This window comes from Rhincodon typus, chromosome 2 (genome assembly GCF_021869965.1).
Source record: "Rhincodon typus isolate 14 chromosome 2, sRhiTyp1.1, whole genome shotgun sequence".
Classification (NCBI taxonomy): domain Eukaryota; kingdom Metazoa; phylum Chordata; class Chondrichthyes; order Orectolobiformes; family Rhincodontidae; genus Rhincodon; species Rhincodon typus.
The window spans coordinates 42,499,430-42,526,000 of record NC_063333.1 but is presented as its reverse complement, the minus strand read 5'-3'; the positions used below and the strand labels follow the sequence as shown (position 1 = coordinate 42,526,000).

The following is a 26,571-nucleotide window of genomic DNA, read 5'->3' as shown; positions in this document are numbered from 1 at the left end:
TATGTGAATACACACATCTTCACAGACTAAATTTCTTTTTCCCAGCCTTCAAAAGAAATTGAAGATTGGAAGCTTGGCAAATAAATCAATGTCTTAGCAGAAAAGCATCATCCAACTTTAATTTAAGTATGAAAATAACTGGAATTTTATAACACAAATTGAAATTACTGCAAACCATGAAATGAAGTAATCTGGAGACACTTTGCAGCAGCATCACTGGACAGAGAAACAAAATTAACATTTTGATTATGATATAACTCTTCAGAACATTCTAGAGTTCCTGCCAGATCTGATGCGGTTCTCCAGCTTTTTCTTTTTTTTGTTTCAGATTTCCAGCATCTGTGATATTTTACTTTAAACTGCAATGATATATTTGACACTCTTCGGTAATCCATCTGTCAATGTAGCACACTCTTACATAAATATAATTCTGTAATTAAGACACAATTATTTTTCCTATACACACTTCAATGAAAATATCTATCAATTTTCACTTTTTCAGGGGCTACATTAGTAAGTATAGACAACGCTGCAGAAAGCCACTTCTTATTCCATATATCGGAAATGATGGCTGACAAGGCAAAATCATTCTGGCTAGGAATGTATCAGAATGTGGAAGGTAAAGATATTTCTCTCTTAAATGCTTTTAAGCTTGTTCATTCATTGATTGTTAGCCTCCTTGGCAGAGCCAGCACTTACAGCACTTACAAATTGCTCTTGAGAAGGTAGTGGTGAACTGCCTTTTTGAACGATACAATCATTTTGCTGGAGGTAGATCCATAATGCCATTAGGGAGGCAGTTCCCAGGATCCAGTGACACTGAAGAAACAGCAATGTATTTCCAACGTATTTCAGGATGGTGAGTAGTTGGAAGCAAACTTGCAGGTGGTGGTGTTCACAGATATCTGCTGCCCTTATTCAAGATGTTTTTTCCTATTCATTTGTGGGATGTGGGTGTCACTGGCTGGCCAGCATTTCTTGCCCATCCCTAGTTACCCTGGGGAAGGTGGTGGTGAGCTGCCTTCTTGAACCGCTGCAGTCCACCTGCTGTGGGTTGACCCACAATGCCATTAGGGAGGGAATTCCAGGATTTTGACCCAGCAACAGTGAAGGAATGGCGATATATTTCCAAGTCAGGATGGCGAGTGACTTGGAGAGGAACTTGGAGGTGGTAGTGTTTCCATATGTCTGCTGTCCTTATCCTTCTAGATGTAAGTGGTTGTGGGTTTGGAAGGTACTGCAGAGAGGATCTTTGGTGAATTTCTGCAATGCATCTTGTAGATAGTACACACTGCTGCTACTGAGTGCAGGTGGTGGAGGGAGTGAATGCTTGTGGATATAGTGCCAATCAAGGGGGCTGCTTTGTCCTGGATGGTGTCAAGTTTCTTGAGTGTTGTTGGGGCTGCACTCACCCAGGCAAGTGGGAGTATTCCATCACACTCCTGACTTGTGCCTGGTAGATGGTGACAGGCTTTGAGAAGTCAGGAGGTGAGTTACTCACTGCAGTATTCCTAGCTTCTGACTTGCTTTTGTAGCCACTGTGTTTATGTGGTGAATCCATTTGAGTTTCTGGTCAATGATAACCCCCAGGATATTGATAGTGAGGGATTCAGTGATGGTAACATCATTGAATGTCAAGGGACGGTGGTTAGATTGTCTCTTATTGGTGATAGTCATAGACTGGCATTTGTGTGGCACGAATCTCACTTGCTACTTGTCAGCCCAAGCCTGGATATTGTCCAGACCTTGTTGCATTTGAACATCGATTGCTTCAGTATCTGAGGAGTTGCGAATGGTACTGACCATTGTGCAATCATCAGTGAACGTCCCCACTTCTGACCTTATGATGGAGAGAAGGTCATTGATGAAGCAACTAAAGATGGTTGGGCCTGAGGAACTCCTGCAGAAATGTCCTGGAGCTGAGATGACTGACCTCCAGCAACCATGACCATCTTCCTATCTGCCAGGTATGACTCCAACCACTGGAGAGATTGCCCCCGATGCCTATTGATTCCAGTTTTGGTCCAAATGTTGAGTTCTGAGGAAGGGTCACCGAACCCGAAACATTAACTCTGATTTTTTCTTCACAGATGCTGCCAGATCTGCTGAACTTTTCCAGAAACTTCTGTTTTTGTTCCTGATTTACAGCATCCGCAGTCCTTTTGGATTTTGCTCCTAATGTTCCTTGATGCAACATTCAATTGAATGAGGCTGGATAAACATGGCTGGTTTTCTTTAAAGCAGAGAAGACTGTGGGAAGGGCGCCTGATAGAGTGTCCAAGATAATGAAGGGCATGGACAGGGTGGATAGAAAGCAATTGTTCCCCTTAGTTGAAAGGTCAATAACGAGGCACAGGAGGTTTAGAGGGGCTTTGAGAAAAAAAAGTCACCAGAGGATGGTGGGAATCTGCCTGGGAGGATAGTAGAGCTGGGAAACCTAAGTACTTTCAAAAAGTACTTGGATGATCTTTGGAAATATCATAACTACAGTAAAGTAGGATTAGTGTGAATAGGACTGTGCAGATTCAATGGGCTGAAAGGCTTCTTCTTTGCTGTATGATTCTACGACTCTGAGTTACTTGCTGATGGATTCCTAGCCTCTGATCTGCTCTTGTAGTCAGGGTATTTATATGGGTGGACCAGTTCAGGTTCTGGTCAATGGTAATCCCCCAGCATGGTGATAGTTGTTTATTCAGTGAAGATATTGCAATTGAATGTCAAAGAGTGATGGGTAGATTCTCTCTTGGTGGAAATTGTGAAAGGATGACACTTGTATGACTTGGACATTGCTTGCCACATGTCAACTCAAGCAAGGATATGTTGCAGTTGGACATGAACTGCTCCAGTGTCCAAGGAGTCATGAATGATGCTGAACATTGTGCAATCATCAGCAAACATCCCCACATCCCATTGTACGGTGGAGGGAAAGTTCTTGATGAAGTAATTGTCGATGGTTGGGCTGAGGACACTACCCTAAAGAACTCCTGCAGAGATGTTCTGGAGCTGAGATAATTGACCTCCAATATTTCCCTTTGTGCCAAGGCAGAGGACTTTTCACTGCTTTCAGTTGACTCAGTTTTGTTGTAGACGTTCCATGTTTGCAATCAGCTATTTTCTGATCTTGAAGTGGTTTGAATCACTCCCAGACCCCTGGATCTAGATACTGGACTTATTTAGGAAATGTGAAATGAAGATGCAGGAGACAGATATTTCCAGGCGAAAGAATCTCTGCATTTATTTAAAATACAAAATGTAATTATAACACAAGAAAATAGGCAATGTAATAAATCAAGGAAATTAACACAACCAATTATACAGGAGAACTGTAATACTTTAAATACACTATCAACTAGATTAACACTATTTGAACACTATCCTACTGACACATACAGAAAACAACAGTCTTTAATTTCAGAGTCTTTGATCAGAATTCCTACTCATGGGATCTCAATGCATTGCCACCACCTGCCTTCCCCTCCTTGCTAGCTAGGTCGGAATTTTGGGGTCTTGGGAGTTTATGCTCACCACTGAGAAAACACGGTTTAGGAAGGCACCTCGCTGTTCCCTCTTGCCGTATCCAGAGACTGGATGAAGACTTTGGACTATGTAGGTTGTTCAGTTTGGGTTGAGTCCATTGATGTGGTAAGGTGCGTAGTGGATCCATCAAGAACATACTTTTGCTTTCTGCTGGTTTTATGGGCACGGTTTTCACCTCAGGTTGTATCTAAGGACTTGTGGTGTCGGTTGAGGTCGGTTATTTCTCAGGGTTGTCAGTCTTTAGTTCTGCAGTCATGGTCAGTTGTTGTGGTTCTTGGTGATGTTTCTCTTGGTTCAGAACAAGCCATGTCTGGAAGCTAATTTTTAGATAATGTTTGGCTTCCCCCTCTCAGATGATTTTTGTTCTGATGAGACCCTTGGTTTGGCTTCTCTGGTCTCGGTTCGGCCTCTATGATTCTTGGTTCCAAAACTGCTTGTTGGGGGTGGAAGCCTGTAGAGAAGTTGCTTGTGCAGAAGCTTGTTGTTGAAAAAGGCTCTCGCCTCAGGTGAGATCAGGGCTGGCAGTTATACTGACTGCGTGTCTTCTTATCACTCCTAAAATCTGTTGTTTTCTTTAAGCTCTTGATGTTCTCTTCTGAAGTTAATTGGGTTTCCGACAGTTAGAGTATGTGTGAATGGGTTTTGATTGAGGTTGAATGTCCAGTATCTCTGCAAGCCCCATACAGTCTGCACTGTGTAGCCCATGGTATAAGAGCTGTCTCAGGCCAGGGTCTGTTAAGATTTGGTCAACTGTTCTTTTAGACAGGAAGTGTAACTTGGGATTCCAGGCTGAACAATAGTGCCAGACAGCGATCTCCTTTCCCAGGCCTGCTGATTGTGTATTTCTTGCAGACTCATTCCAGTTTTCATTTTTGTTTTTAAAAGTTTCGAAAGTCCAGGACTCTGTCCAAAATCCAGGGTTTTGTCCATATGTTTTAATATTGGGGATTTTTGCTTAATGTTACAAGTCAAAGCTGCAATGAAGTTAGGAGCTGAATGGTTCCATCTAAGAAGACTGCATGATGGGTGCAGCAATTTCTGGAGCACATGTCTTCAGTACTATGATGGAATAGCATCAGGTTCCTATGCTCACAATATCCAGTGCCTGCAGCTGTATCTTGATATTATGTGCAGTGACTCAAACGGGCTGAAGACTGGCTTCTATTTTGCTGAGTATCTCCAGAGGAGGAGGCTGAAGCGGATCATTCACTGAGCCCTTCGGGCTGAAAATGGTTGTAAATCCTTCAGGCTAATGTTTTGCATTGATGTACTGAGCTCCCCTATCTAAGAGAATGGGGATATTGATAGAGCCACCTGCTGTGGTAAGTTGCTTAATTGCATAACAATATTAACAACATTAAATATGGAAGTTGTATAGAACTTAGATCTGACCCATTAGCTGTGGAATCACATAGCCTTGTCTATCATTTGCTGCTTACACTATTTGCCACACAAGTCATCCTGTGTTGGAGGTTCTCCAGTTTGACATGCCATTTTTAGATTTGTCCAGTACTGCACCTGGCATGCCCTTCTGCACTTTTCATTGAACCAGTGTAAATCCTATCTGTCTACGACAGACAAATTGATGAGGATGAGGTTAACTGCTTGTTTTCTTACTTGTTGGTTTTCTCATCACTTGCTGCAGATCCACTTTAGCAGTTATGCCCTTCAGGACTCAGCCAGCTTGGACAGGAGTCACTGGCACTGCCCAGTCACTCTTGCTGATGGACAATGAAGTCCCCCACCCAGAGTACATTCTGAGCCTGTGCCACACACTGTGCATCCTCCACATGGTATACAATGTCAAGGAGCATTGATTTATTAGCTGTTGAGTTGTCACATGGTGGTGGTTCTTAGTAATTAGCAGAAGCTCTGCTTGTCTATGCCTGATGACATGAGGCCTCATGAGGTAAGGAGTAAATTTTGACAACTCCCTTCCAATTCTATGCCACTGTGCTGTCCCACTGATAGTCTGGACCCAGGGATTGTGTTGTTGGTGTCTGGGCTATTGTAAGGTAAAATTCCATGTGTGTGACTCTGTCAAGTTATTGCTTGACTGGCCTGTCAGCCAACTTTCCCAATTTTGGTACTAACCCCCAGATATTAGTGAGGAGGACTTTATAGGATTGACAGAGCTGAGTTTACCATTGCCATTTGGTTGATACCAGGTGGTCCATCTGGTTTCACTCATTTTTCGATATTTTGGTATGGGCCTCTCCTGCCATGGTTTAAAACCTATTACTTGTCGACTTAAGAGCATCAATTGGTTCATTCATCGATGGGCATCTTGATACTGCCCCTATCATTTAGGACTGTTAAGAAAGCTTGTCCTAGCATAAGGAGTTCACTTTAAAAGTTCAACGTCAGAAATATTTTGTTAAAACTCTTAAGGGATTATATGAACTGAGAAAGTTTTGGCACAGGGAAAATAAAATCAAGAAAAACAATAGCAGATTCTCATAATCAGGAATTGAATCCATAGCCAAGTCAAATCCTATGTGGGATAGAGAAGGAATTTTCCCTAGTGTTTAAGTACTGTAATAGAATGCTGTTGTGATTATATTTTACTGTGTGTTATTTGTAAATATTTTGTTTTCATTTATTCTGCTTAATAAACGTCTGTTTTATTGCTGAAATTGAATTGATAGCATTGTGTGGTTGTGCTTCAGTGAATGACTACCTCATTAAATAAAATAATATCTCTCAAGCCAGATTTCAGTCTGGGATCTGACCTGTCAGCTGGGGTCATAACACAAATCATTTATATCATAACTGTTTGTGGAATATTATTGTGTATAAAGTGAATTCTGTGTACCCATTTCAACTTAGTCCAATAGCTGGAACATTGAACTACGACAGAGAATGTAAAACAGGTGATATGAATTCAGCTGCCCATTTTGTACTGATTCATACTGAACTTAAGGCTCTAGAATTCCCTCCCTATGCTTCTGTACTAAAAGCAACAGTGACTACACACTACTTTTGTAGGTCACAAATTCTAAACTACAAAAAAGGATCCTTAATTTAACATGTAAAATGACTTAAAAAATAGTCCATCCATAGTTTAAACTTTACTCTGTCCCGCAAGTATGCACCTTATTCGCTGGGAGCTAGTCCAATGCAATTCTTAACTCCTTTATCCTTTTCTAGTTGGATAATGTCTAGTCCCAAAACTGACTTTCACGATGTACGTTTCACTGCAGATACATTCCTGTAGCACAGGCAAGGAAAATCTTCTGACCTATTTGAACCTCCACAGTCTTCATCCCTTCAACCAGAGCATGAGCCCCTCCTCATATTTTGTTTGGTGAACAATAAATACTTGTCTCTATCTCTTTGCTTTCTCTTCCGCGTTCCCTCAGATTTTTGCAGACTGAGAATGCCTGTGAAGTTGGGTCATTTTTTTTTTAGAAAAATCTGTAATACCATCCTGTAATGGCTTCCAATAGATTCTTTCTCTTTCAAAGTCTATCTCCTTGGAAACATGAATAACTTGGGCCTTGTATTCAGGTAAAAATGCTAATCGTTATTGTCTGGACCCCAAACTTAATCTGTCTTGAAAATAACTAGATAGGTTACGTTTTAATTGTTTATAAATTGTGACATTCATCGTAGCTCCCTTGGACTTGAGGGCCAACAATCTATCTGCCATCAGCATAGCTGCCTGGGTCACGTTTTAAAGGCACACCTTTCCAGTAAAGCAAGCTGGGTTTCATTTTAATCTTTAATACCCAATCCACCCAGGATTATTGTCAGCTGGATTCAGAACAGATCACTCAGCCTGCTTCATTCCTCCATTTTATCTGAAATTAAAATGCCCCTCTGCATCATGTGTTTTTATTAAACCTCCCATTTAAAACACTCTCCTTCCTCTTTAAGATATTCCTGAAGGCCAATCTCTTCGAGAGCTTGTCTTAACGTTCTTTACGTACACTGCATTAATATACGTTGGAAATCCTCTTGAATGGTGGCTATGCATATTTTTCTATGTTAAAGGTTTTATACAGATGCAAGTTATTGTTGCTGAAATTAAAATGGCATCTGAATGACATGAGAAGATTGCAGGCTTTCTACTCACGTTAGCCATTTGGTTTCTCATTTCAGGAGAGTGGTTATGGATAGACAATAATGTTGTGGATTTTGTGAACTGGAATAAAGGAGAACCTTCAGATCATAAAAATGAAAACTGTGTTGAAATGTTCTCGGATTCAAGTTACTGGAACAACATTCCGTGTTCAGGGAATAAATATTTCATTTGCAAAATGCCGAAAAGTAAGTTAATTGGTACAGTGATAGTAAGAACTGCCGATGCTGGAGTCAGAGATAACACAATGTGGAGCTGGAGGAACACAGCAGGCCAGCCAACAACAGAGGAGCAGGAAAGCTGATGTTTCGGGTCGGGACCCTTCTTCAGAAATGGGGGAGGGGAAAGGGAGCTCTGAAATAAATAGAGAGGAGGAGTGGGGCTGGGAAAGGTAGGTGAGGTGGCGATAGTGAGTTCAGGTAGGCAATGGTGGTGGTTGGTCAGTGAGGTGGGAGGAGCAGATAGTTGGGAGAGAAGATGGACAGGTCAAGGAGACGGGGATGAGAGGGAGGGTTGGTCATGGGCTGAGGCCGGAGGTGGGGAGATTTTGAAACTAGTAAAGTCCACGTTAAGACCATTGGGCTGTAGGCTCCCAAGGCAGAATATGATGTGCTGCTCCTCCAGTTTATAGGTGGCATCATTGTGACACTGGATGAGGCCCAGGATGGACATGTCGCCCAGGGAGTGGGAGGCAAAGTTGAAGTAGTTCACGACTGGAAGCTGTTGTTGTTTGTCGCAAACCAAGTGCAGATGCTTCACAAAGTGGTCTCCGAGCCTCTGCTTGGTCTCACTGATGTAGAGGAGGCCACATCGGGAGCAGCGGATGCAATAGGCCACATTAGCGGATGTGCAGGTGAACATCTGTTTGATGTGGAAGGTTTTTTGGGTCTTGGGATGGAGGTGAGGGGGGAGGTGTAGGGGCAGGTGTAGCACCTCCTGCAGTTGCAGGGAAAGGTGCCGGGGGTGGTGGGCCTAATGGGGAATGTGGAGCGGACAAGGGAGTTGCAGAGAGAGCGGTCCCTTCCGCTCCTCCCATCTCACTGACCAACCTCCACCATTGCCTACCTGCACTCACCTATCGCCATCCCACCTACCTCTCATCCCCGCCTCCTTGACCTGTCCGTCTTTTCTCCCATCTATCTCCCACCTCACTGACGAATCCCCACCGTTGCCAACCTGCACTCACTATCACTACCCCACCTAGCTTCCCCAGCCCCACCCCTCCTCTCTCTATTTATTTCAGAGTCCTCTACCCCGCCCCCATTTCTGAAGAAGGGTCCCGACCCGAAACGTCAGCTTTCCTGCTCCTTTGATACTGCCTGGCCTGCTGTGTTCCTCCAGCTCCACAATGTGTTATCTCTTAAATGGTACAGTGATTCCTAGAGAAAAGTTTCCGTGTTGCAAGATTCTCTGAAGGTTAATAAATATTTTTTTTTTGCAGTTATTGAACTAACTGAGGCACCTTCACAGCTGGAAGGTAAGAACTATTTGTAGTGAATAATATATTATTGTTGTCAATTATTTATAAATTTGATTTACTCTGCAAATCTAATTGATGCTCCACAGCATTCTCCTCTGGACAAGCAATGAGCTTATTCATGATTATTATGTATGATTTGACTAATACTACCAACATAGCTCAATATAATGCAGTAAATAGCTTTTTAGTAAATGCTAGCTTTTAGTTTTGACCAAGATGTTGGTTTTCTTCCTAGGTCTCCAGTGGGATTTTGTGAATTCTCGAGGGGACAAAGTGGTACTAAATATTGCTCATACACTTGTGCCACAGAGCAGGATCATATGCAGCGTATTGCACAGCTTAGATCCTAATCTCAACTGCTTTGAACACCATAGATATCTCACAATATGATGAGTGGAAAGTTATATGTTTGACTTGGCATCCCTCAGCCATTGATGCAGGCCTGGGAATGGAGCTTATTCGCACAGTCTCAGTTGCAAAGGTGCCAAGTGGACAAAGAAGGGCTAAAATCACAAACAAAAGGGGCAAAAATTTAGAAATTGTTAACATCAAAAAATGAAAAGCAGAAATTAAGTAAATCAATATGATGAACAGTAATAAATTAGTTGAATGATGAATTAAATTGCTGGGAGACTACGTGATTGTTTATGTTTTAATTAGGAGGAATATTTGAGATCTGAAATAAAAGGTATGGTTCTGCATACATACTGTAAGAACGATATTAATCTCAAGGAAATGGATACAATGAAGATTCAACAAATGGTATCATAAATAGGAGGTTATGGTAATGAGTGGGTTATCTTATGAGGATGAGTTGGACAGGCTGGACTTGTTTCCACTGTTTCCTCTTGTGGGTGAGTCCAGAACCAGGGGGCACTGTTTAAAATTAGGAGTGACCCCTTTGGGACAGAGATGTGGGAATTCTTTCCTTTCAGAGGATTGGGCAACTTTGGAAGCTCTGCTGGAGGTGAGATAAGTAAATATGTTAACATGGATAGAGGCAGGTTTTTGTTAGGCAAAGGAATCAAAGGTTATTGGGGGATTGTGGAATTTGAAATGTAAACAAGTCAGCCATGACCTTATTGAGTGATAGAGCAGACTTGAGGGATTGAAGAGCCCATTCTGTTCCTATTTCATATGTTTGTATGTGATTCTGGATGGGTACATGTGGGCTTTCCAATCCTGGAAACAGTGTGTATGCAGCCACAGGAGGAGCTGAAGACCAACAAGAGCTGTTTCAAATGCTTGGCTTGGTTCTTTGGGACTTTGTCTCTGTAATAAAATTAGTCAAGCCATTTAGCCCTCATCGCTCATATCACCCCAGCACCCACCTGCTCTCCCTGGTGATTCGTGACAACTTATGCCCCTTAAATCATTCCCCTTGGAGCCTCTTACCGTCCATGTCAATCCATGCATCAATAACCCCTTCTCTCATGGTTCCTCATACTCTCCCATGCTTCCTCTTACCCTCCATGTCAACTAATGCCCTTCTACCACCTTCTTGATGGCCACCATGGCCTAGGTGGCGACCAATGGTTCCTTATAGCTGTTATGCCTAAAATAATAGCAATCCATGTCCCCTAACTTAGAACCCTTTTCCCTTACACTCTCCATGCTAACTTACCCAGCAAACATCATGGATAGCCCTCAGGAGCCATGATGTGATGAAATAAACTTCTAAGAATATATTATGGACTTAATTACAGATAAAACAACAATTATAGACTAAAGCCATTTAAATCCCTTCAGACATCTAATTCCTTATTAAAAATTATATTTGTAGTCCTACAATAAAGGCACCTATCTCTGTAATAAACTCTTGGAACTGTCAATCAAACATTTGAACTCAGTTTCCAATGTGATAATAAATTGTGGAAACCATCATACATTAATAAATCAAGAAATAGCCATGAAAACTGCAAGTATTGATGTTTTCACTCAGATACAACAGACTGATTTTTTTTTGCAGGAATGTACGTGAGGAGGACTTTGCAATATTGACTGGTCATGATGGGCCTTTGATGTTCTCAATGTCAAGGTTGATGCAATATAGTTTATCTGGTTTTATTCTTTTCCTCAAGTGGTTTGATATAATCAATGATGATAAAGTGGGGTAGGAAGTGAAGTAGGATGGTGCAGTAGCTCAGTGGTTAGCACTGCTACCTCACAATGCTGAGGACCCAGGATCGATTTCAGCCTTAGGTGACTGTCTTCATGGAGTTTACACCCTCTCCCTGTGACTGGAAAAGAGACAGTAAGTGGAATATTGTGCAAAATAGAACAGGTAACATGGGAATTTGAACTGGGGTAGGGTTGGAGGCATACCAGGCTGTAATTTTTCTTTTCCTTCTTCATTCATGGGATGAGGGCATCACTGGCCAGGCAGCATTCACTGCCTATTCCTATTTGTCCAGAGGGCAATTGAGAGCCAACCACATTGCTGTGGGTCTGGAGTCACATGTAGGCCAGACCAGGTAAGGATGGCATGTATGATTGTTTCCACAATTTATTATCACATTGGAGACTAAGTTCAAATGTTTGATTGACAGTTTCCTTCCCTAAGGGACATTAGTGAACCAGATGGGTTTTTCTGACAATTGACAATGGATTCATGGTCATCGTTAGGTTCTTAATTTCAGATATTTTATTGAATTCAAATTCCATCATCTGCCATGGCAGGATTCAAATCCACATCCCCAAAACACTGTCTGTGTTTTTGGATTAATTGTTCAGCGGTAATACCACCAGGACATCACATGCCCACAAATGGGAGATCTTTGTCAGGTATGTATGTTGAAAGAAAACAGAATATAAATTCAAGTTTAAGGTTGCAGGATCCCAAAAATCAGGTTTAAATTAAGAGAATAGCTGGCACTGAAATCTTTGACAAAAGTTAAGGAACAGGAGTAGGCCTTTCAGCTCCTCAAGCTTTTTTACCTTTCAGTAAGCTCAGAGCTGATCATGACTTTAACACCATCCACCTGACTTGGCTCCATATCCTTAATTCGTAAAAATATGTCAATCCCAGATTTAAGACTAGCTGAGCTCACATTCCCTGATATTTGCAGAAATGTTTCAATTACAGACCAGAGAGTCTCACATAAGTGGTAAGGAAGCTATTGGAAAAAGCTGTGAAGGACAGAATTAATCTCCACTTAGAGAGGGAAGGTTTGATGGGGGATAGTCAGCAATGGCTTTATCAGAGGGAGGCTATGCTGAACAAATTTGATTGATTTTTTTCAAGGAGATGACCAGGTGTGTAGATGAGGCTAATGCAGTTGATATAGTTTATATGGATTTTAGCAAATTCTCTGACAAGTTCCCACATGGGAGACTGCTACATGTGTTAATAGTACAATGGATCCAGGGTACTTTGACAAGTTGGATCCAAAATTGTCCGAGTGACAGGAGACAGAGAGTAGTGGTAGAAGGCTATTTATGTGACTGGGTGCTAAGCAATTTTGTAGTGTCATGAAGATTGGCTGAGTGGTTCACATGAGGAAGATGGGATGGAGCATTTTCACTATGAAGAGAGACTGAATAGGCTCAAGTTGATGTATTTAGAGCAGAGAAGGCTAAGAGGGGACTTGATTGAGGTGTATCAGATTATGAGAGGATATAGATAGATTGGTCAGATAAGCAGATCATCAATAGACAGAATTTAGCCTTGATAAGTATGAGGTGATGCACTTGGGAAGAAGTAACAAGACAAGCAAGTATGAATTGCTGGAGAATTGCTAATGTTGACCCCTTGTTTAAGAAAGGTAGCAAGGATAATCCAGGTAATTATAGGCCGGTGAGCTTGACGTCAGTGGTGGGGAAGCTGCTGGAGAAGATACTGAGGGATAGGATCTATTTACATTTGGAAGAAAATGGGCTTATTAGCGATAGGCAGCATGGTTTTGTGCAGGGAAGGTCATGTCTTACCAACTTGATAGAATTCTTTGAGGAAGTGACAAAGTTGATAGATGAGGGAAGGGCTGTAGATGTCATATGCATGGACTTCAGTAAGGCATTTGATAAGGTTCCCCATGGTAGGCTGATGGAGAAAGTGAAGTCACATGGGGTCCAGGGTGTACTAGCTAGATGGATAGAGAACTGGCTGGGCAACAGGAGACAGAGAGTTGTAGTGGAAGGGAGTTTCTCAAAATGGAGAACTGTGACCAGTGGTGTTCCACAGGGATCCGTGTTGGGACCACTGTTGTTTGTGATATACATAAATGATCTGGAGGAAGGTATAGATGGTCTGATTAGCAAGTTTGCAGAGGACACTAAGATTGGTGGAGTAGCAGAGAGTGAAGGGGACTGTCGGACCATGCAGCAGAATATAGATAGATTGGAGAGTTGGGCGGAGAAATGGCAGATGGAGTTCAATCGAGGCAAATGCGAGGTGATGCATTTTGGAAGATCCAATTCAAGAGCGAACTATACGGTAAATGGAAAAACCCTGGGGAAAATTGATGCACGGAGAGATCTGGGTGTTCAGGTCCATTGTACCCTGAAGGTGGCAATGCAGGTCGATAGAGTGGTCAAGAAGGCATACGGCATGCTTTCATTCATTGGACGGGGTATTGAGTACAAGAGTTGGCAGGTCATGTTGCAATTGTATAGGACTTTGGTTTGACCATATTTGGAATACTGCATACAGTTCTGGTCACCACATTAACAAAAGGATGTGGATGCTTTGGAGAGGGTGCAGATGAGGTTCACCAGGATGTTGGGTTCTAGCTATGAAGAGAGGTAGAGTAGATTAGGATTATTTACATTAGAAAGAGGAGGTTGAGGGGGGACCTGATTGAGGTCTACAAAATCATAAGATGTATAGACAAGGTGGATAGCAAGAAGCTTTTTCCCAGAGTGGGGGACTCAATTACCAGGGGTCATGATTTCAAGGTGAGAGGGGAAAAGTTTAAGGGAGATATGTGTGGAAAGTTCTTTATGCAGAGGATGGTGGGTGCCTGGAACGCATTGCCAGCGGAGGTGGTAGAGGTGGGCACAATAGCGTCATTTAAGATGTATCTGGACAGATACATGAATGGGCAGGGAGCAGAAGTATACAGATCCTTAGGAAATAGGCGACAGGCTTAGATAGAGGATCTGGAACGGCGCAGGCTTGGAGGGCCGTAGGGCCTGTTCGTGTGCTGTAATTTTCTTTGTTCTTTGTTCTTTCTTTGAAATGAATAGTAGGACAACAGGAAGCTCAGAGGAAAAACGTGATCTTGGTGTGTTTGTCCATAAATCCCTGAAGACAGCAGGACATGTTAATAGGATAGTTAAGACAGCATGTGGGACACTTGCCTTTATAAGTCATGGCACAGATTTTATGAACAGGGAGGTTAGAGTGGAGCATACTGTGTGCAGTTCTAGTCACCGCACTATTGGAAGGATGTGATTGCACTGGAGGGGTACAGAGGAAATTCACCAGGATGTTGCCTGGGATGGAGCATTTTCACTATGAAGAGAGACTGAATAGGCTCAAGTTGATGTATTTAGAGCAGAGAAGGCTGAGAGGGGACTTGATTGAGGTGTATCAGATTATGAGAGGCCTGGGCAATGTGGATAGAAAGCAGCTGTTCCCTTTAATTGAAGTGTCAAAACAAGGGAGCATAACTTTAAGCTAAAAGACAGGAAGATTTGAGGGAAAAGGTTTTTCATCCAGAATCTGGTGGGAATCTAGAATGAATTGCCTGGAAGGGTAGTTGTGATGGGAAACATCAAAATCTTTAAAAAGTACTTTGATGAGCACTTGAAATGTCATAACATTTAAGGCTGGGGGCCAAATGCTAGAAAGAGGTACTGTTGTAGATGTAGACAAGTTTTTGACTATGCAGTCTCGATGGACCAAAGGGCCTCTTTGCACAATGAAGTAGCTTTGTTACATAATGCCTGGCTCTGATCTTAAGGCTATGTTGCCTTGTTCTCAATGACCTCATTAATGGAAAAGACTTCTCTCGATCTACCCTGTCAATTCTTTTCAAAATTCTAAAAACCTGAATCTCATCATCTGTTAACCTTTTAGACTGCAGTGAATGCAAACTTCATTTATGTAATTCAATGCTTAAAGTCCTGTCAATGTTCTAGTGAATTTGTGCTGCAAACCCTCCAAAAGACTTGCTAAATGTCCTCCGGTGTGGTGCCTAGAACAGTACATTGTACATAGGACTCCAGATGTGGTCCAACAAACAGTTTGTACAGCTGTTGCAATATTTTCACGCCATTTATTTTAGGCCTCGTGTTCTAAAGGTTCACTCCTTCTTTGAGTTTTTTCCTATGTAACTGACTGCGTAATTTTTGTACTTTGTGTATCTTGACTTTTAAATCGCTTTGATCTCCAACTGTGCCCAGCTTTTCACTAAAATAATGTTCATTTCCAACTAGTTCTGGTCAAAATGGATTACTTCACAGCTATCTTCGATGAATTTATGTGCCAAACATCTATTCTTCAATAGAGTTAAATTACCCCAGCTACGTTGTAGCATTTGAAAGCCTCTAGATCATTCATCCAGTAACATTGCTGCAAATAAGGAGACCAAGTGTAATGTATTTAAGTTTACTGGCAATACAAAACTAAGTTTAAATTTAAGTTGTCATGAGGACATAAAAAGAGGCTGCAGAATGGAGATCAGTGAAGTGATTAATTAAGATGGTCCAGTTGGAGTATAATATTGGAAATATGAAATTACTCACATTTCTGGGAAGAATGGTAAAGTAAAATACTTTTAAATGATGAAATGTCAGTATTCAAAAGGATTTGGATATCTTTGTTCATATATCACAGGACGTTTAGCAAATACAGGATACAGACGGTATATTTAATATTATTCCAGGGTGTATAAGAGTTGCTACAATCGGGGCCCAAGAGAGGTGGGTGCAGACCACGCTAATCCTTCAGGCCCATGTCTCCAGGAGACCCTTGACCCCGGCAGCATCCCCTCCTATCAATCAGATGGTTGGCCCTGTAAATGATGTGTATGGAACTGCCTCCCAAATCTGAGACTCTGTCACTGTCATGCTCCTCCAATCACAGGCTGGTTCTCTCCTGTATTTGCTGCAGATGGTTATGTTAGTGAGCATATCAGATAGTCACAGATTTACATTAGAATTTAAAAGGTCATTGGATAAATTATGGGGAGAAGAAAGGGGATGAACAACTGGAGGGTGAGAGGAAGGTGATAGGACTTCTTGTTGAAAGAACTGCCACAGACTCAATGGACCGAATGATCTCCTTCTGTGCTGCACTCTTATATTTTAAAGGGCCTGAAGCACATCTTGGTGGCACGGTGGCTCAGTGGTTAGCACTGCTGCCTCACAGCACCAGGGACCTGGGTTCGATTCCACTTTCGGATGACTGTCTGTGCGGAGTTTGCACATTGTCCCTGTGTCTGCGTGGGTTTCCTCCAGGTTCTCCAGTTTCCTCCCATAGCCCATGGATTGGCCATGCTAAATTGCTCGTAGTGTTCAGGGATGTGCAGATTAGGTGGGTTATAGGGGGATGGGTCTGGGTGGAATGCTCTGTGGACTTGGTGGGCCAAAGGGCCTGTTTCCACACTGTAGGGATTTTATGCTGATGATTCTATGACATCCTGAAGGCCTCAACAGAAACTGCAATGCTGAAAGGGTTTGGAGAAATAATGGGCTCGATTACAGGAGAAGCACAGGGGACCAAGATTTCTCCCCTGGCTGTGGCTGAAATTGCTTAGGGATTGGCAAAATGGCATCTGGACTATTGCTTCTGGTTTAGTATCCTTACATAAGGAAGGATACACTTGCCTTTGAGTGGGTGAGATGTAGGTTCCTTAGACTGATTCTTGAGAATGATCCAATAGCATTGATTGAGTAGATTAGGTCTACGTTCATTGGAATTTAAAAGAATGAGAGGTGATCAAATTGTGATGTATGAGATTCTTAGAAAGCATTTCAGGGAAGATGCTGAGAAGTAGATTTTTTTTTAGATTGTTGAGTGTAGAACAATTATAAGCCCAGGGTAAGACTTTGAGATGAGAAAGTTCTTCTTTAAGATGATTGTGAATCTTTGGAATTTTCTAGTTCAGACAACTATGGGTATTCAGTTGTTCAATACATTAAAATCTGAGATTAAATACTTTTTGTTTCTAACAGAAATAAAGTGTAGTGAGATAGAGACAGGAAAGTGGAGTTGATGTTATAGTTCAGCCTTGATCTTATTGAATGGCAGAGCAGTCTTGAATGCCTTATGGTGCTCAACTCCTATTATTCTTTAGTCTCATTAAAGGGTAGGAAAATGATCTCAGACGAGGTAGCTAGCAGCTGTACAGACATACAAAAGCAAAATAGTGCATATTATGGATCTCTAAAATAAAAGTAGGAAATACTGAACAGGCCAAGGATGAGCTGTCGAGAGTGAAACAAAGTTAGTATTTTGACTTAATGTTAATAAAGTTAATTCTGACAAATGGTCACCAACATGAAATGTAAACTTTGTTTTTCTTTCTGCAGATGCTGGCTGAACTGCACAGTACTTTCAGCACTTTCTATTTCAATATATGTCTGCACAGACAGGACCGGGGCAATGGCCAATTTCTATGAAGTGCTATCTGTATGACAATACTTTGGGAATTCATTGTGTTTTTTGCTTTTCCTTCCTTAGTCATACAGTCAAAAGAGACCTTATCGCACAACATGACGGGGATTGTGGTGGTGCTGGTTATTGCCCTTGCCATTGGCGTGGTTCTTGCGGGCTATTTCATTCAAAAGCACAGGAGAAAGATGACAGAAACGGATATCAATTTCGATAACTCTCTTTATTTCAATCGAGAGAGTACAATTGCACCCTGTGATATGAAATCTCTTGTGCCAAACATAGAACAAAATGAACAAGGTTTAATGTAATTTGCAAAGTGTTTGACTTGTTGAAATAAGTCTATAAATTGTATGCAGTTAGACTGGAAAACAGCTTTAGTGAAATCAGTATTTGTCTAAAGCTTGCTTTTGCTGCAGTACTTTGCACTGAACTTTAATTATTCTGCTGTATCACCACCTGTTTAGAAATATATATATATTGATTACTTTTATTTTCATTAATGGATTATCACACTGGTATAAGGTTATAGAATAAATGTGTTTAATACCTTTGTATTTTTATCGTTGCAGTGATTATACTCAGTTTCTTGTGTAAATATGAAAAAGGTGACCTCTTAAGCCATCATAAAATTAAAGCACAGATATTGATGTTCTTTGGCTGCTTGGCCTATTGCTCAGCTGCTAATTACAATTGTCTGGTTACAGGACCAATGAAGAAAACATGCAAACAACATGTTCATAAAAACATAAACAAAAACATGTGACACCACATAAAGAGATTATTCAAGTCCACTGACACCTAGATAGTTTAAAAAAAAAGCCCTGATGAAACTAAATAATATCTTGTGAATTTTTTAAAAAGTCAACAAATTGAATTCTTCAATCAATTTTTGTTCAGTAATAAAAAATGACATGTCACAGGTGACCAGTTTAATAGGTTTATTTAAAATGTGCAGGGTAGTGAACTTCCAGATAGTTTGTATATTATTTCCCATCTATATGTTTATAGCAAGCATGTGCATTATGGGAAGTTGTATGGAAAACTATTAAAACCCTGAATGTAACATTTATAAACAACAGAATCCAGAAAAAGGAAAATGTTCTGATATTAGAAGTGTCATGATGATGTTCCTGAACATAGCAGAGATGTTATTTTTTAAAGTGAGCTGTTTCACAGATTTTTTTTGACACCATAAAGACAAACTCATATGTATTTGGAAATACCACTCATCATTTTACCATTCTGTGAACTAAATATGAACATGAAATTAATTGTATCCAGACTGTTTTAAAAAACATAGTAACAAGTAAGGCACTTAATAAAAAATTGTTACCTGTAAACACTAGCAATATGTGAAATGTCTTTCATATTTGTGTGGGTTTGTTTTAGAAATCATACAACCTGTTTTTGAACATATACCTCAAACTGATTTTTTACAGTATTCATTATGAGGATACAATTGGATTTAATATAGGAGCAGGAGTAAACCATTCATCCCCTCAAGCCTCCTTCACCATTCCATTAGATCATGTCTGTTTTGTGGCCTAGCTCCATGTATCTGCCTTTGGGCCATTCCCCTTAATACATTTGCTAAACAAAAAATTATCTATCTCAGATTTAAAACTAACAACTGATTCTGCATCTGCTGCCATTTTTGGAGGAGAGTTCCAAGCATCTATCACCCTTTGTGTAAAGAAGCATTTCCTTATATCTCTTCCAAATGGTCTTGCCAGACTTTGCCCCCTTGTTCTGGAATCTCCATCCAGTGGAAATAGTTTATCTTCATCTACCCTGTCTTTTCCTGTTAATATCTTGAAAACTTTCATCAGATCACGCCCCAATCTTCTAAATTCTAGAAAAAAGGCCTAATTTCTGTAATCTCTCTTCATAACCTATCCCTGAAGTCCAGGTATTTAAGATATAGCCTGCATTTCTGCAGGAGTTGTGATCGGAATTTTTTGCCAAAAATGTGGAGCTTTTTTTCTAACATAAAAATGTTAGAAGTGAGTGTTAATCTGACTATGGTTGCCACTGTTTGGAAAAGTCAGCCTATGATTTTTTTAAAAAAATTCTTTCAAAGGTTGTGGGTGTCACTGCCAGCATTTGTTGACTATCCCTAGTTGCCCTTGAACTGAATGGCTTGCCATCTGGATTTCAGAATTAGTAGTGCACAGATACTTTTTTAAAATTCATTCAAGAACGTGGGCATCTTTGGCTGGATCAGTACTTATTGCTCCTTGCTAATTGTCCTTGATGAGATGGAGACGATGTGCCTTTTTGAACCACGGCATTCCATTTGGTGTGGATGTGCCAACAATGCTATTTGGGAGAGAGTTTCAGAATTTTCATCCATCAACACTGAAGGAATATCGGTATATTTCCAAGTCAGGATGGCGAGCTGTTTGGAGGGGAAGTTGCAGTGGATGATGTTCTCTTGTGTCTGCTGCCCTTGTCTTTCTGGATGTTAGTCTTCAGGAGGTTGGAAGGTCAAAGATCAAAGATCAAAGGATCTTTGGTGAATTTTTGCACTGTATCTTTAGAGAGTTCACCCTATGACTACTGAGCATCAATGATGAAGGGAGTGAATGGAGGGTGTTGTGTGGTATGTAATCAACTGAGGTTTCCTCGACCTTGATTGACTTGATGTAACCATGCTTCACAGGGTCTCCGATAAGGTTAGGGTTAGGGTTAGATCAACACCTAGGACTCCCAGGGCAACTACCTCCCTCCTATAAACAACCATGCCACCACATCTGCTGGAAGCTGTTGTGTTGGTTGGACAGGACAAATCCAGGGATAGTGGTGGTGATGTCATGTGTATTCTCTATAAGGTCCAATTCCATGAGTATGACTTAAGCGCATGGGATTGGGGGTAATGTGTTCAGTTGGATAGAAAATCGGCTAGCAAACATAAAACAAATAATAGGAATAAATGGGCCTTGTTCTGAATTGCAGGCAGTGACTCTTGCGATACTGCAGGAATTAGTACCAGGACCCAGCTATTCACACTATATATTCATGATTTAGATAATCGAACTAAATGTAATATTTCAAAATTTGCAAATGACGCAAAACTGGGTGAAGGGTGAGCTGTGCGAAGGATGCAATGTGATTTTGACTGGCTGAGTGATGGGCAAGTGCATGGCAGATGCAGTGTAATGTGGATAAATGTGAGGTTATTCAACTTGGTAGCAAAAGTAGGAAGGCAGATTGTTATCTAACTGTAAATTGGGAGAGGGGAATGACAATGAGACCTGGGAGTCCTTGTGTGCCAGTTTCTGAAAGTGAGTGCATAAGTGCTATAAGCAAGTAAGAAGGAAAACTGTATATTAGCCTTCATAATGAGAGGATTTGAGTACAGGAACAAGGATGTCTTGCTGCAATTATACAGGGCATTGACGAGGCCATACCTGGAATCTGCCCACAGTTTGAATTCCCTATTAAGGAAAGATGTTCTTGCTACAGAGGGCATGCAGTGAAAGTTTACCAAATCGATTCCTACAATGGCAGGACTGACATATGAGGAGAGAGTGAGTCAGTTAGGATTGTATTCACTGAAGTGTGGGATCTCATAGAAATCTATAAAATTCTAACATGACTAGATGCAGGTTAGATGCAGGAAAGATTTTCCCAATGATGAGGGAGTCCAGAACCAGGGATAATAGTTTAATACCTTCATGATAACAGGTAAACCTTTTAGGACTGAGGAGAAATTTCTTCACCCAGAGAGTGGTAAGCCTGTGGAATTCACTACCACAGAAAGTGGTTGAAGCCAAAACATTTTCTTTTCAAGAAGGAGGTATATGTAGCACTTGTGGCTAAAAGGATCAGGGGATGTCGGAGGATAATAGGATTAGGGGATTGAGCTCAATGATCAGCCATGATGGTCTAGTCCTGGTCATATCTTCTATGTTTCTATGTCAGGCTGGTGTTTGACTTGTCTCTGAGATATCTCCCAATTTTGACACTAGCCCCCAGATGTTGATGAGGAGGCATGACATGGCTGAGTTTGCTGTTGTCATTTCCGGTGCGTTGATCAATGCAAATGGTCTGTTCAGTTTTGTTCTTTCTCTGAGGCATTTTTGTTGTTTGATATGACTGAATGTCTTGCTAGACCATTACAGAGGACAGTTAAGAGTTAACCTTATTACTGTGGATCTGGACTCCCAAGTAGACCAGGTTTCATTTCCCTAAAGATTACCACTTATGCCATCATATTCATCCAGACACTGTGATTTACTTTTTGGACTCATCTTTTGTACAACAATTTCAATGAATAGTGAAGATAAGGAGCAAATGTTTGTTTTAAATCTCAAAGTTAAAACTGAAGTACTCCATGCGGTTCAAACTAGTACTATCATGTCCAGTTCTTGTCTTAACGAACATATCCTATTAATTATTCTTTGCCACTACAGTTCAACAATGAGTGGATATTACATGAATTTAAATTCAACCGGTATTCTGGGATATTCATGTATAACATCCATTAATTTACATCTGTGATGCATGATCCCCTAAACATCAAGGTTATTAGTATTTATGAATTTGCCAAAATATTTGCAAAATAACACCTACGTTTAAGTGCTTAGTGAAAATGTAGCAAGGCTTTTACACCACACAACAAAAAATGGCTCGAGCACACTTTGTTATAAGGGCATTTTTTAACAAACTTATTGGCTCATCTTGACAGGTAAACAAATCTGTTGAAGTAGCGCACACAGCAATTTTTCATGAATAATTTAATTGAGTCACTAAATTAGCACTCAGAACAATTTATCTTCCACATTTTCTAAGTGCGCTGTTTAAATTGGAGACCCTGAAATGATGCTGTTTGTCAGGCATGACCTCCCTTTGATGAAGCCATGCTGATTCAACCCTATTTTACCATGGACTTCCAAGTACTTCGCAATCTAATCCTTAATACAGAGGGTTCGCCTATAATGCATGTTCTGGCAATGCGAATTGGCTATAACACGATAGATGAATAGGGGAATGCTATTTCTAAAACATGAATTTGTGTTGGCTGTAACATGATTCAGTATTATTCAAAAATGTAGCTCATTTAACTAGAAGAATGGACTCTAATGCTAAAATTGATGGTACAAGTAAAAATGAAGTATAATTTAAAATAATACGAGTGCTGTTAAAACATGCACCTCTTTGCGTACAAATTTTGCATAGATTTTGTTACATATTTAATACGCAAGAATTTTTGAACTTGCTTATGATAAATCATTTATACAAAAAGTTGTCTGTGTTACAACCTGCTGTTTTCCAGCACTATTTTGAATACAATGTTACTCAGGTTTACAATGCATTTTAATTCTACAATTAATTTCAATGCCAATGGGCAGTACAGGAAAGAAAAGTCAGATTCCTCTGCTTCATTTATCTGAAAGTCTATCCAGAAGTCTATGTTGTTAGAATGTCAGGACAGATCAGCATTTAAATGGAGGGGGGAATTTTACTAAAAGACTTATTTTTTCCTTTATTCATTCACAGGATGATGATGTCACAGGCTAGGCAGCATTTATTGCCCATCCCTAATTGCCCAAAGGGCAGTTAAGAGTCAACCACATTGCTGTGGGTCTGGAGCCACATGTAGGCCAGACCAGGTAAAGATGGCAGCTTCCTTCCCTAAAGAACATTAGTGAACCAGACAGGTTTTTCCCCGTCAATCAGCAATTAATTCACTGTCATCATTAGATTCTTAATTCCAGATATTTATTGAATTCAAATTCCACCATCTGCTGTGGTGGGATTTGAACCCAGGGTCACGGAAATGTTATCTGGGTGACTGGATTAATAATCCAGCGATAATACCACTAGGCCATTGCCTCCCCAGCTAATATCATGTTATAGCAGAATTCCCTGTAATGGACACTAAAATCTTAGAAATGATCAAGGTCAGGCTAACCAACCTATAATTTCCTGTCTTCTGTCTTCCTCCCTTCTTCAACAGAAATATTACTTCAGCCATTTTCCAGGTCTCTGGGACCATCCTAGGCTCCAGTGATTCCTGAAAGACCAACACCATTGCCTTCACAATCTCCTCAGCTATCTCCTTCAGAACTCTGGGGTATAGTTCTTTTAGTCCAGGTGATTTATCCTCCTCCCCTTTCAGCTTCCCTGGCACTTTCTCCTTAGTGGTGGCCACTACACTCACCTCTGCCCCATGACTCTCTTGAAATTCTGGTACGCTACTGGTGCCTTCTACCATGCAGATTGATGCATAGTACCTATTCAGTTTCTCTGCTATTTACTTGTTCCTCATTAATACTTCTCTGGCCTCATTTTCCAGTGATTCAATGTCCATCCTTGCCTCTCTCTTATCTTTTAGATATTTAAAAAAACTCTTGCAATTTTTTTTTATATTACTAGCTAGCTTACTTTCATATTTCAACTTCTCCCCATTATTGCTTTTCTTAATTGTCCTCTGCTAGTTTTTAAAGGCTTCCCAATCCTCTGGCTTCCACTAAACTTCACCACATTGTTTGCTTTTTCCTTTTGTTTTAACGCTGTCCCTGACTTCTCTTGTCAGCCATGGTTGCCTCATTCTCCCCCTAGTATGTTTCTTCATTCTTTGGATGAATTCCTGCTGTGTCTCCTGAATTACCCCCAGAAACTCCTGCCATTACTGTCCCAACCTCTTCCCTGCTAGGGTCCCCTTCCAATCAATTCTGGCTAGCTTCTCCCTCATGTCGTTGTAGTTACCTTTACTCTGTATAATATCATTACATCTGCTTCAATCTTCGCCCTCTCAAAGTGAAATCTATCATGTTATGGTTACTGCCCCCTCAGGGTTCCTTCACCAAATTTCAACATTTAGGTCACGATGGGCCTTAAGTTGCCAACTCCCTGACTTCCTGCCTCCCCGGCAAGGAAGAAAGGTGGCTAGTTCCGACAAACACGGGTGACCTGCCTGCAGAGTGAGATAAGAGTGGGCCGCTCAAATTGTCCCTATCAACAGGCCATTGGAGGGGTAGATAGTGGCAGGAGGATGGCCTCTGAAAGCCCCCTCTACTCATGACTCCCACCCATAGTAGCAAAGAAACAACTTACTTTCTTGTAGCTTCATTCCCAATGAGTAGGACACAAGCAGAGGACTTTACGACCCAGAAGCTGCTGCCTTCTGTGTGGCCAACAGCTACTGGTAACTCAAGGCTCTGGTGTTAAGGCCTATGATTAGAAGAGAAACTTGTCCTCACTCACCAGTCAGCTCTTAATGAACTGAATGATGATCAATATGAGATGTTATCTCATCAGTGAGGGTGTGTGTCAATTTCCACCTAACACTTTCATCTGCACACTTTGAAAATATATGGGAAAATATTGCCTTGAGATCTAAAATGCTGAAACCTCAGGCTTCCAATGTGAGGAAGAAGTCTTAAAACTGAGATTAGGCCTTTGTTAGCCAATGTAAAATGTTTTAATCTAATAGATGTTTGTTGCTCGTTTAAAAAATTGCTTGCTTAACATTTTACAAATTTCAATTGCTAATCCCTTGAGATAACAACAGAATAACAAAGACAAATAAAAGTGTTATTTTCTTTTAAAATTGAACACATATTCATATCTATACCCCTTTCTTAGCTTCTTAGTGCTGTGTAATATGAAGATAGCTTATGAGTAACCAAAGGAGGTATGTGAGCCAGCCCTTTCATTATGATCAACCATGTCTTTGATACGTGAAAGAGGAAAACTTTACTGACCTCACCTGCATGGCGGAAGGATTGATTTAGTGGGTTGTCAATTCTATAGAGAAGGACAAGGACCTGAGAGGGCACAAATGAAACCTGATGTGCTGCACTCTGCTTTCATCCAGGATGGGGATGTTTGTGGACCCTTTTCCTCCAGTGAGTTATTTAACTGTACATCACCATTTATGTCTGAACATGGATTGCAGCATTTAGTATCATCTAGGTTTTGGAATTGCCTAGCCTGGACTTTCTTTTTACGCCGTTTGGCACAAGTGTAGTCATGTATCATGGTTTCACTAAGTTGGCATTTCATTTTTAGGCATGCCTGGTTACTGCTCCATGCATGCCTTCCTGCACTCTTTGTTAAACTAAGTTTGATCCTCTGGCTTATTAGTAAGATTGGGCCATAAGGTTGCAGATGTCATTTGGTTACAATTCTGCTGCACTTAGTAATCCATAGCACCTCATGGATGCCAGTCTCAAGTTTCTAGGTCGGTTTGAAACCTATCTCACCAATAGTGACACACAAAACCATGAAAAATGGGAAGATGAAGCAATGTGGAGAGAGGACTTTGTCTCTACAAGGACTGTGTGATGGTCACTCTTGTTGATAAAGCCATGATACTGTTATGGATGAATGCATCTATGATAGGCAAATTAGTGAGGATGAGCTTAAATATGTTTTTCCCTCTGTTGCCCTCCTTCACTATCGTTCACAGACCCAGTCTAGCAGCTGGGTCCTTTAGCTTGCTCAGTGGTGCTGCTGCCAAGCTAGCCTTGGTGATGGACATTGAAGTTGCCCAGCCAGAGTGCATTCTATGCCCTTGCCACCCAATGCTTTCTCTAAATGGTGTTCAACATGGAGATATCGATTCATCAGCCAAAGATGGGGTGTGCAGTACTTGGCATTCAGCTGGATGTTTCCTAGATGCCATGATCCCATGACACATCATGGAGTCACAGTCAGTGTTGAGGACTCTCAGGGCAACTCCCTCCCTCTTGACTGTATACCATTGTGCTGCTACCTGTGCTGGGTGTGCTCTGCTGGTGGGTAGAACATATGCAGGAATGGTGGTGGTGTTGTCTGGGATCTTGACTATAAGTTATTACTACATTAGTATTACTTTTGCAGACTGTTGATGACTAGACAATAGTTGTGAGACAACTCTCCCAGTTTTGGCATTAGCCCCGAGTTGTTGGTAAGGAGGAA

At 41.0% G+C, this 26,571-nt stretch overlaps 1 protein-coding gene across 1 annotated transcript in view; it reads left to right on the top strand.

The window, feature by feature from the left end:
• mrc1a (mannose receptor, C type 1a) overlaps nucleotides 1-19,006 on the top strand; it is a 134,725-nt gene extending 115,719 nt beyond the window's left edge. Inside the window, exons 27-30 of the mRNA XM_048610831.1 lie at nucleotides 503-619; nucleotides 7,642-7,809; nucleotides 9,063-9,098; nucleotides 17,728-19,006. Coding sequence (XP_048466788.1) covers nucleotides 503-619; nucleotides 7,642-7,809; nucleotides 9,063-9,098; nucleotides 17,728-17,969 — 563 coding nt within the window. The 3' untranslated portion in view covers nucleotides 17,970-19,006. The remainder of the gene's footprint in view (nucleotides 1-502; nucleotides 620-7,641; nucleotides 7,810-9,062; nucleotides 9,099-17,727) is intronic.
• The last annotated feature ends 7,565 nt before the right edge of the window (nucleotides 19,007-26,571 follow it).